The sequence below is a fragment of the Schistocerca cancellata genome, chromosome 5 (assembly GCF_023864275.1).
Source record: "Schistocerca cancellata isolate TAMUIC-IGC-003103 chromosome 5, iqSchCanc2.1, whole genome shotgun sequence".
Lineage (NCBI taxonomy): Eukaryota > Metazoa > Arthropoda > Insecta > Orthoptera > Acrididae > Schistocerca > Schistocerca cancellata.
The window spans coordinates 397,682,573-397,694,966 of record NC_064630.1 but is presented as its reverse complement, the minus strand read 5'-3'; the positions used below and the strand labels follow the sequence as shown (position 1 = coordinate 397,694,966).

Genomic DNA, 12,394 nt, shown 5'->3' with positions numbered 1-12,394 from the left:
AAATTGTTTTTGCGTGTTCCAAACAAAGAAAAGATGCGTAAAATGTGGTTGAAACAGGCTCGTATATCCCAAATATTTCTTTTCTTTTCTGAAGCACCCCTGTACTAAAGCGAACAAAACAAAACAAAAATTATTCAAATTGGTCAAGCCATTTCTTTGTTTTGGTGAGACTAACACACAATAATTTATTTTTATATATAGTAGGTAATATGTATAACGAAAAAACACTAATTTTGAATTGGGTACCATATTTTTATTGAATTTAATATAACTGTAAGCCATAAACCTATATTTTCTGTCAGTCATCTGAACACAAAACATATTACGCCTAATGAAAAACAATTATAAACGACTAAAATTTTACTTTTCTCGCTTTTCTGTCGGCAAAGTCACTTATCAGATTAGCAAAGTCAAGGTTTTCTGCAACTTCATTTTCAATGGACAGTGAGGCCAAACTGGTTAGGCTTGTTTGAGACATTGTAGACTGCAAGTACGTTTTTATCAACTTCAGTTTGGAAAAACTGCGTTCGCCGCTTGCGACAGTCACTGGTATTGTTAGCAAAATACGTAACGTTATCCAGATGTTGGGATATAACTCTTGAAGATTATGCTTTTTTATGAAGTTTAAGGCTTCAATAGGCGTTGCCTGACTGTCTTCGAGATAGTGTTGCAGGCCTAAAATTTCGTCGCGCAGCAAATTTCCATGTTGAATGAGACTGAATAATATTTTAGTTTCGCGAAATGGGTGATTGTAAATTGTAATTTTTTTTTTTTTTTTTTTTTACATGCGTTTAGTACGTGGCGCCCCTTGGGCCCCGGCGCCCTGGGCGACCGCCCGGGTCGCCCCACCCTAAAGCCGGCGCTGCAAATAGGGGTAATGCAGGAGTAGGTTTAATAATGAATAAAAAAATAGGAGTGCAGGTAAGTTACTACAAACAGCATAGTGAATGCATTATTGTGGCCAAGATAGACACGAAGCCCATGCCTACTACAGTAGTACAAGTTTATATGCCAACTAGCTTTGCAGAGGATGAAGAAATTGAAAAAAATCTATGATGAGATAAAAGAAATTATTCAGGTGGTGAAGAGAGACGAAAATTTACTAGTCATGGGTGACTGGAATTCGAGAGTAGGAAAAGGGAGAGAAGGAAACATAGTAGGTGAATATGGATTGGGGGTAACAAATGAAAGAGGAAGCCGTCTAGTAGATTTTTGCACAGAGCATAACTTAATCATAGCTAACACTTGGTTCAAGAATCATAAAAGAAGGTTGTATACATGGAAGAATCCTGGAGATACTAGAAGGTATCAGATAGATTATATAATGGTAAGGCAGAGATTTAGGAACCAGGTTTTAAATTGTAAGACATTTCCAGGGGCAGATGTGGACTCTGACCACAATCTATTGGTTATGAACTGTAGATTAAAACTGAAGAAACTGCAAAAAGGTGGGAATTTAAGGAGATGGGACATGGACAAACTGACTAAACCAGAGGTTGTACAGAGTTTCAGGGAGAGCATAAGGGAACAATTGGCAGGAATTGGGGAAAGAAATACAGTAGAAGAAGAATGGGTAGCTTTGAGGGATGAAATAGTGAAGGCAGCAGAGGATCAAGTAGGTAAAAATACGAGGGCTAGTAGAAATCCTTGGGTAACGGAAGAAATATTGAATTTAATTGATGAAAGGAGAAAATATAAAAATGCAGTAAGTGGAGCAGGTAGAAAGGAATACAAACGTCTCAAAAATGAGATCAACAGGAAGTGCAAATTACCGAACTATCAGTTTAATAAGCCACGGATGCAAAATACTAACACGAATTCGTTACAGATGAATGGAAATACTGGTAGAAGCTGACCTTGGGGAAGATCAATTTGTATTCCATAGATATATTGGAACACGTGAGGCAATACTGACCCTATGACTTATCTTAGAAGCTAGATTAAGAAAAGGCAAACCTACGTTTCTAGCATTTGTAAACTTAGAGAAAGCTTTTGACAATGTTGACTGGAATACTCTCTTTCAAATTCTGAAGGGGGCAGGGGTATAATACAAGGAGCCAAAGGCAATTTACAATTTGCACAGAAACCAGATGGCAGTTACAAGGGTCAAGGGACATGAAAGGGAAGCAGTGGTTGGGAAGGGAGTGAGACAGGGTTGCAGCCTCTCCCCAATGTTATTCCATCTGTATATTGAGCAAGCAGTAAAGGAAACAAAACAAAAATTCGGAGTAGGTATTAAAATCCATGGAGAAGAAATAAAAACTTTGAGGTTCGCCTATGACATTGTAATTCTGTCAGAGACAGCAAAGGACTTGGAAGAGCAGTTGAATGGAATGGACAGTGTCTCGAAAGGAGGATATAAGATGAACATCAACAAAAGCAAAACGAGGATAATGGAATGTAGTCGAATTAAGTCGAGTGACGCTGAGGGAATTAGATTAGGAAATGAGACACTGAAAGTAGTAAAGGAGTTTTGCTATTTGGGGAGCAAAATAACTGATGATGATCGAAGTAGAGAGGATATAAAATGTAGACTGACAAGCAAGGAAGGCATTTCTGAAGAAGAGAAATTTGTTAACATCGAGTATAGATTCAGGTGTCAGGAAGGCGTTTCTGAAAGTATTTGTATGGAGTGTAGCCATATATGGAAGTGAAACATGGACGATAAATAGTTTAGACAAGGACAGAATAGAAGCTTTCGGAATGTGGTGCTACAGAAGAATGCTGAAGATTAGATGGGTAGATCACATAACTAATGAGGAGGTACTGAATAGAATTGGGGAGAAGAGGAGTCTGTGGCACAACTTGACTAGAAGAAGGAATCAGTTGGTAGGACATGTTCTGAGGCATCAAGGGATCACCAATTTAGTATTGGATGGCAGCGTGGAGGGTAAAAATCTTAGATGGAGACCAAAAGATGAATACACTAAGAAGATTCAGAGGGATGTAGGTTGCTGTTGGTACTGGGAGATGAAGAGCTTGCACAGGATAGAGTAGCATGGAGAGCTGCATCAAACCAGTCTCAGGACTGAAGACCACAAAAACAACACAAGTCCTCCTCTTCACTTAAAATTCCCCCTGCATGTCATGTCCCTCAGATACTCCATCTTTATGTCCTATTTTACTGGAATATATGTTTCAGTGTACATTCATTCATTCCATTCCATTCCATTCCATTCCATAGATTCCAATGAAGGGAGAAATGCAGAGATGTAAAACAAATGTAGATGTGCATTAACATAAGACGAGCAATTCATAAATCTCAAGTTGTATGCGTAAATTGTTAAGGCTAGCTGTGCTTATAGCGAATAAATTAGAAGGAAAATACTTCTTTGAACAGAGCTGCTGTGTAATCATTTATATTGAATACTTGTGTGTCAGCTTAGTATTTACTTGTTTACTCTGGTTTCAAAGAATGTGGTTGCTTACATATGTAAATACAGAATCTTGTTCATAATACATTACCACTTAGCATGTAACTTTAGAATGAACACTTAACTGAACTTTTCAATCCATTTATCTAGCTATTCAGATAACAGGTAGGAGTGACTAGTGAGATTTGTTTTTAATTTTTTAAAGTGATTGACATTCCTGATCCCTTTCTTTATGTGAGACAAGTGTTTGTAGGATACCTGTGCACCAGAGTACATAATTCCACTCTTAACTGTAGACAAGGGGGCAAAGTCAACATGAAATAATCATCAAATCACTGTGAGGTGTATGGTGGAGGGAACCTCCCACTGTGGCACATATTAAGGCTTCTCCCTGTTCCATTTGCATGTGTAATGCTGGAAGAATGATTGCATAAACACCTCTGTGCATGCTGTACATAGTCTACTTTGTCTTTGCAAATACTGTGTGAACAAAATGTGGAGAAGTATAATACATTACAAAGTACCTCACTTAAAACTGGTTCTTGGGACTTTATAATTAGGACAGTTTGTGTCTAGCTTCATATTATATGGACAGAAAATAAATAAATAAATGTGTCTGCCAGTTCAGTTTTTTCGGTATCTCTGACACACTCTACTATGGGTCAAACAAACCTGCAACCGTTTGTGCAGCCCTTCTTTGTGTACATTCAGTGCTCCTGTTAGTCCTATTTGATATGGGTCCCACATTCTTGACCAGTCTTTTAGGATGATTTTGATAATTGTTTGTAAGCAATTTTGTAGACTGTCTGCATTTTCTTAGGTTCTTACCCATGACCCATAATCTACCACTTACTTTACCTGCTACTGAACATGTATGTTCATTCTGTCCCTACAAATTGTTACACCAACCTATTTTTGAGTTGACCAATTCTAATTAAGAGGCACTGATGAGTAAATAGTAAAAGTTTTATTTGTCTATGGACTATTCTGTACAATATGTCGTGTTTACACGGAGGTTTATTTATTTATTTTAAATTATATGAATATGTCAATAAAATATGTAGTTATCTTAGTATAAGAAGCTAAAAACACTGATAAACACACAGATTGTATTAGTATGATTCATGGAGCTACACAAATATATTTCAACAAATTCCATTTAGGCCTATATTACTAAGCGATTGTCCTGGATGTAGTTGCAGTTTGCCTATCTGACATCTTCCAGGGGCAACAAGAATTTGATTTTCAATACTTTGTGCAGTTATTGACAGAATTTAAAAATTTAAAATTCTTTCATAATGTACTCGTTAAGAGGTATATTCTTGTGTTAAAAGTTTAACACAATAAGACAAGTGTTAAAGTTAGAAACTGTGTGTTTCTCTTGAGGCAGCATACCTGGCAGTGAGTGAATACCTGAGCTTTATTCATCCATTGCTTGAAGAATGAGAGCACTTAAGAACTTACAACAAACTTTGCATATAATTTCAAACCTTCACAAAATGATGAAAGGAGAAAAGTTTTTCACATACTACATTTTTGCTGTTGATGCAGTACAACTTTACATCGGGCAAGGCATTTTGATTTATTACTTTGTTACTGCCCAACACAGTTTTCAGACAGTATCCACATATACTACTAAATGTACTTGCAAATTGTATTATTGTATGACACCTAAGTCAGGAGATAGGACATTATAGACATTTAGAGGTGTAAAAAACTAGCTTCTGCTTAAAATGCTCTGCAGTACAACTTCTACATCAGGCATGGAGTTTTGATATATTACTTCTTTATTACTAACTTTATTTCCAACACACTATGCAGACAGTACCTACATATATCAGTGAATGTATCTACAAAATTACATCGTTGTATGGCACATAGTTTAGGAGATATGACACCATAAACATTGAGAAGTATGAAAAACTTGCTTTTTGCTTAGAATTGGGCACAAATTACCTAGACCAGATCCAACCAGTGTTTAATAATTACAGAACTTTGTGACTCTCAACAAAGTTTAAGCATCATCTCAAATCTTTTATAAACTTTTGTGGCTTTTATGCGTAATGTCAAAATTTAACTTATAACTCATTTGTAATCAGATGTTTGGAGCCGTTTCATATGCGGGAGCTTGACTGTTCAATCAGGGGTTTACTGGTTCTTATCTATGTTAAACTAACAAAAAAGAACAATGATTGCATACAGATGAATATAACGTATATTAAAGTCAAAGGTGCTTTCTGAAAATTTTTACACACATTTATACTGTTACGTACAAATGTACTACTTTAATTTTTAGCTGCAAAACATTCTTCAACACTATGTGGATAGATATTAACCAAGTAGCATTTTAGTTCACTTTTGAAAACAGCAATATTTCCTGTCATTTTTGTATAGTGTGATAAACAATTGTATAAAAAGCACCTACCATTTACAGGCTACTCATGAGTTAATTTGGGCTGATTTCCATCATTGTAATAATCGTTTTTACATATCTTACAATCCTGTGTATCTCTGTTTAACAATGCAACGCAGTTAGTTTTTGCAGAAATAATTGTTTCAGACACCTATAGTGATGATACTGTTAGTATGTTTATTTCCCCGAATTCAGTTCTGCAGGATTACCTAGGAAATCATTTTGTTATATATTGTACAGCTTTCTTTTGTAGCTTCACTAATATTTTGTATATGCACATTTGCAGTAGTTCCCCAAACCAGGATACCATATGATAGTTGAAAAGGACTAGCCTGTGGTACAATGTTAGTAATGTTTGTGTGTTTACTGACATGGTATTTTTCCCATGAAAATACTCTTGAACATATTTTATGACAGCTGTTATTTATATTATTCTCCCATCTCAAGTACCTATCCACCATAATGCCCAAGAATTTATAATTTTCTGTCTCACTTCGATGCAAGTCTCCAAACTTGATAGTAGTAGTGTTCAATTTATGTGTTTTGTTTGTGTATGCAAATGTGTATGCAAAGGTAGTTAAAAAGGTCTCTGCAGTTCAAGGGCACCCATATCTGGGGGCTTGGGGAGAGGGAACCCCATCCCACACATCCCCCCTTAGCTCTGAGGAAAAGGAAAAAATAGTCAGATGTTTTTCTTCTAAGAAAACCATTTAAAAGTGAGTATTATACAGGTTTTTAACAGAGTTGGAACTGGAACCTTTTTATTGCTACTTGTAAGTTGCCATCAGTCTTTCCAAAATACTACAATACTCCACACTCACAAGTCTAGCACACACCCCCTCCTCAACAACATAAGGGCATCCTTCTGCAGTTATCTACTTGATACAATATTTTTACAGCTTTTTTTTCTGCTGAATAAATATTTCATGTACTTTAGATGCACTGCCTACAAGAATTATTCTACAAGACATCAGGCAGTGAAAATACGAAAAATAAGCCAATGCCCTAAAAGAGACAATTCTAAGAACATATCATACCGGACTGAATTTAATATTTTTTTCTATACTTTCACTCCATTTTAACTTATCTAGCTGGGCCACAGGGAATATTTTGCACATAGTGATTCATTTTGTATGTGACCATTAATTTCTCATGAAGTGAGACTAACACACACACACACACACATCGATATTGTGCCGAGCTCAATAATTTATGAAGGCTTAAGAACAAGAGTGGGCCCAGTATTGATTGTGAAGCCTCTGTTACATTGCTCCGTTCTGCGGCTTGTTTCATACCTGTGACACAGTGTGTGAATAAGAACATCTGCTTTCTGTTGTGAAGGTAAGATTCCATCCATGGAAGAGAGGTGCCATTAATGCCATAAAATTTTAGTTTGCTAAGTAGAATATTGTGGCCCACACATTCAAAGGATTGTTCTCTGGATAAAATATGTTAATCTGAGAAATTATCCATCCCTTATCCTTGCTTTTGTTCAGTTTTACCCTTGGTTGGTTTCAGGGGAAATGAGATTCATAGGGCTGTAAAAATATGTTTAAAAAAGAGTTAAATTTTCCATATCTGCTCTGTTTTATAAATCTCTTTCCAGCATTTTTGAACACCATGATCGAGTCACTGTTTATGATTCTGTGATACAGTACTTTTCTTGTTGATCTTGTTAACATCTGTCCATCATGGTCAGATAAAACATTGGTTTTATATCTAAATCACTGAAGGTATTCTCCAATATGTTCACACTACAACACTCTTCTGTAAACACATTTAAATTGTGGCAAATATAATTTCTTTGCTCTTTCACATTGAAACAGACCAAAGACTTAAAAATATTTAATGACAGTCCTATGGGACCGTTTGTGCTAGCTTTTCATGAATGTGCACTTAAACACACATCCATGCATACCTTACTAACTTTATTTTTCTGTTTCTGCTACTGCTGCCCTATTATGTAATGGTTTTTGTCTATAATGCTTAAAAAATTAATGTACCACACCATACCATATTTTTGAAATATAATGAATAAAGACAACCACTCACTGCAAAAGTTTGAATGACGAACTACAGTGCTTAGTTTCATCTTTGTCAGTGTACTGCTCAGCACTTCTGTCTACTGTGAGCAGTTGTCTATGTTCATAACATTTTTCATACTCACCCAGGATTTTCCGTTATCACATTGAACATATTTATTTTTTAATCTTTTACTGTGCATTTGTTTCTGTTCTTTCTTTTTGCATATATCATATGGAACTAACAAGTGCATATAAGAATGTGAATTTTTCACTGTTTTAGGCAGTCCAAAGGAATTGGTGTCCAAATTTCGACTGACTTATTCAATGATACTGAGACTTTTACGTGTAGAGAAGATTTCTGTGGAAGACATGATGTCCCGATCATTCATGGAATCTGGGAAAAAGCAAAAAGAGGAGAAGATAAAGAAAGATTTGCAGGAAGTGGAAAGTAAATTGGCTGAGCAACCTTCACAGTCATATCTTGGCTCCCTCTTCTCAGAAATGGCAGCATTTTATGATGTAGCTACAGAATATATTGAACTGTTGAACACATTGAGGGTATGTACTTGTTGTCTCTGCTGTTAGTTGATAAAAGGACAAGATTGACATGAAGAGAAAAATGCCCTTGGGCCATGTTTGTAATTCCGTGTTTGAATTCTTCTTCTTACTTTTTTTATTTATTTATTTACTTATTTATTTGCTTTTAAATGTGACAAAACATGCACTAGCTTAAAAGTATGAGACTGTACATATAATTCTTTTGAAACCTAAATTAACAGCATAACACTGTGGATTTAAAATGCACACATTCTTAACTTACACAGTTACATTTATAGGCAAAAGCACTGGTAGTACAGAGCTTTAGATCTTACTTGTACTCAGCTCCATGATTCTGTTCTGGGTCATATGGACACCTACAGATGCCACTTCTTCTGAGCTCCCTTAAATTTTTCAACCACCACCTCAGTGATTAAAAAAGGAGTCTAGTACATGACTCCTTTGATTCATAGATTGCTTTCCATAGTCTGTCTCTTCTAGAGTATAAGTGAAAATCTTCTCTCCTCCATGTATTTTCTCATGAAATTCCATATTTCTGCTAGTAAATTTTATGTTCTCTATTACTATTTTAATTGTTTAGTACATGCACATTGCGTATACAGTCGAATATTAAAATTTATAAATAAATCTTTGCATGTAGTTCTCAATTTGACTTTAGCTACTATCCTCAATGCTTTCTTCTGTAATACGAAGACTTCATTCATGGATATTTGACATGTTTCCCCTGTAGTAAAATATCATATGACAGAAAAGAGTACACAGGTCCAAAATATATTATCCATACTCTTTCAAAATTTAGATATGAGGTTACTCTTCTTCAAACATATAAACTACTTGTTAGTATCAGCTAAATTACTGATTTATTACACTGAACTAGTGTCCTTTAGAATGAGTGACAAAAGACAGAGAATGCATATAATGATGAACAAAGAGTAAATGTGTACACATCTCTGAAAACCAGAAACTTTATCCTTAAGCATGCTGAAGCTAATTGGAAGCACGGAAAACCTTTTCAACACCCCTGCTGTTTCACCAATTGTGTATGTCCTTTAACATTATTAAGTTTTGCTAATAAATAAATAAATTAATTTTTGCTACATGATGTCACCAGTTTAATCAGCATCTGAACAAACTACTTTAGTTATCTAACACTGCTGGAGTACTTTATACCATCATCTTCTGTTTGTCACATAGCAGAAAACTCTCTTTACCACTTACTGATATGCCTTATTATGATCATTCAGAAACCAGCTCACACTGTTGACTGCAAATGAAATGCCTGGTTGTGGGTGGATAAGAGGCAAAAGCATAAGTGATCTTACTGCTCATGGTACAGTATTTTCTCAACCTTGGATTGTTTTCTTGGTGGATAATAAATGTACATGAGGATCGACTGGAACACTTAAACCATTTGCATCACTCATTCCAAACTCTTCAATTATTATTTTTGTGTCAGTGTCCCGTATTACATTTTCTTTCATGCGTGGTCTCACTCCCACTTCCATCTCTGATAGTAATCTCATGAAACAATGATCATCTCTCATTATAATACAAAAAGATTTGTCTGGTGATGCGACAGCTTTATGAATCGCTTCTCTCTATTTTGATGCCATAAGCCCATCATCTGCATGTAATGCTAATGTAGCGACGCTGCAGCGCGCTAATTCAAGCTCGCCGTGTGTGTGTGTGTGCTGTGCGCGTGTGTCAGTGCAGTGGTGCTGTAGCAATTACTCTACGCGACGTTGGTGTAGTTCCGCGCCCAGCCTCTAGAGGCGCTGTGTTTTCTATCTTTTATATACGTTCGGTTTATTGTTATTATTCCTTGTTTTATTGAGTTATTAGTAGTTCCTTGCCTCCTGACTTGTGTGGACGAGTACTGTTTCCTCTCCTAATTACGGAAGTTTTCCGAGGATTAAGGATACTCTGCTTAGGCCGGAAGCAAATTTTATAGCTCCGATCTGTCCATACATGCCGGGCGTCGCAAGATACGCGTTCGCAATAAAGTTATTGATACTCAACTGAAGGTCTTCATTCTTCCGAATCACGTTAAGCAAAGGTCGGACAGCCACCAGTTTAGCTGTACCCGACAAGTGGTGACCCCGATGTGATTCAAGCAGAGACCGACGTGATTAAGGAGAAGCAGCCGTGAGCTACGTAAGTAACGAGCACATAATGACCGAACAGCAGGCCGTCTCCCGGATTGCAGTCCGTTTGCCGCCGTTCTGGCCCGACAATCCGGTACTCTGGTTCGCGCAGGCAGAGGCAAGTTTTAGCTGCGCTGGAATAACGGTCGAAGCAACTAAATTTGCGCTGATTGTGAGCCAACTCGACCAACGTTATGCAGCCGAGGGGCAGGACATAATCACAGCACCGCCCGAGGCTGGAGCTTATCCCAGGCTAAAATCGGAGATGATTCGACGGGTGGCCGCGTCACAAGAGGACCGGATACGTCAGGTTCTGACACAGGAAGAAATTGGCGACAGGAAGCCTTCTCAATACCTGCGACATCTACGCAGCAAAGTTGACACCGTTACTGTGCCAGACAGTCTGCTCAGAACACTGTGGAGCAGTAGGTTGCCGCCGCAAATAAAAGCCATAATTGCCTCACAAACGGACATGCCGCTGGATGACGTGGCGCAGCTAGCAGACCGGATACAGGATGCGATCACACCGGCTCCGGTCAGCGCAGTCGCGGCGTTGGACAACAGTGCAAACAGTACCGCGTCTGTAGCACGAGCCGACCATGATTCTCTCGCTGCCAAGGTTGAGCTTTTGTGCACCCAGGTCAGTGCGCTGCTGGCACGTGACGACGACAATAATAGAAGAAGCCGATACAGACGGCGGCGTTCGAGAAGCAGATCTTCCGGCGGTACTACCACTCCGCAAGGCGAGGTACCGTTGTGCTGGTACCACCGACGATTCGGCGATCAGGCAAGGAAGTGCACATCGCCATGCTCGCACCCAAACGCCGCCGGCGGTCGACAATAGGCGCAACCGGCTGCCAGTTATCCTCCAAGCGCCTGTTCGTTACCGATAGGAGTTCCGGCGTTAAGTTTTTAATAGACACGGGGTCGGACCTGAGTATCATACCACGAACAGCCATACATCGTTGCCGGCCGCCAACTGCCTTCCGTCTGACGGCTGCCAACAATTCTTCCATCGCAACATATGGCACACAGAGGATGGAGCTTAATCTCGGCCTACGTCGCGCGTACGGGTGGAATTTTACAGTGGCTGACGTCACGGAGGCGATCGTCGGGGCTGATCTTCTCGCACACTACCACCTGCTGCCGGACGTCGCGAACGCACGCTTGGTGGACAGCGTCACTGGCTTAGCAGTCACGGGTTTCCGTCGCGACACCGCAACGCACAGTGCCAAGTTGGTCCATGCTACGGAGGGTGAGTACACTGAATTACTGCTTAACTATCCAAACTTGACCAGGCCGCCCGGCGCTCCCAGGTTCATATCACATGACACGGTGCATCACATTCAAACGACGGACGGTCCCCCAGTAGCATGCCGACCTAGGCGTCTCGCTCCGGACCGATTGAAGATAGCGAAGGCAGAATTTGACGCCATGATTCGCGAGGGCATAATGCGGCCATCTAAGAGCCCGTGGTCCTCCGCATTACATCTTGTTCCGAAGAAGGGTGGAGCTTGGCGCCCATGCGGTGACTACCGTGCGCTTAACGCGCGAACAGTGCCGGACAGATATCCCGTTCCGTTACTGAGGGATTATAATCACGCTCTACATGGTGCCACGGTGTTCACAGTTCTGGACTGCGCTAAAGCGTATACACAGATTCCGGTGGCCAATGACGACATTCCAAAGACTGCAATAATAACGCCTTTCGGTTTGTTCGAAAGCAAATTTATGACTTTCGGTTTACGCAATGCCGCTCAGACCTGGCAAAGGTTTATAGACTCGGTTCTCCAGGGGCTGCCGTTCTGTTTCGCCTACCTGGACGATGTGTTAGTGTTCTCTGCTGACCACGATCGACACCGACAACATCTGCGAGAGATT

General features: G+C 39.1%; 1 protein-coding gene across 1 annotated transcript in view; it reads left to right on the top strand.

Annotated features, from left to right (window-relative positions):
• The window catches only part of LOC126187481 (helicase SKI2W), a 166,213-nt gene that overhangs the window by 65,825 nt on the left and 87,994 nt on the right, over window positions 1–12,394 (top strand). Inside the window, exon 12 of the mRNA XM_049928587.1 lies at window positions 8,092–8,369. Within this exon, the coding sequence (XP_049784544.1) occupies window positions 8,092–8,369 (278 nt within the window). The remainder of the gene's footprint in view (window positions 1–8,091; window positions 8,370–12,394) is intronic.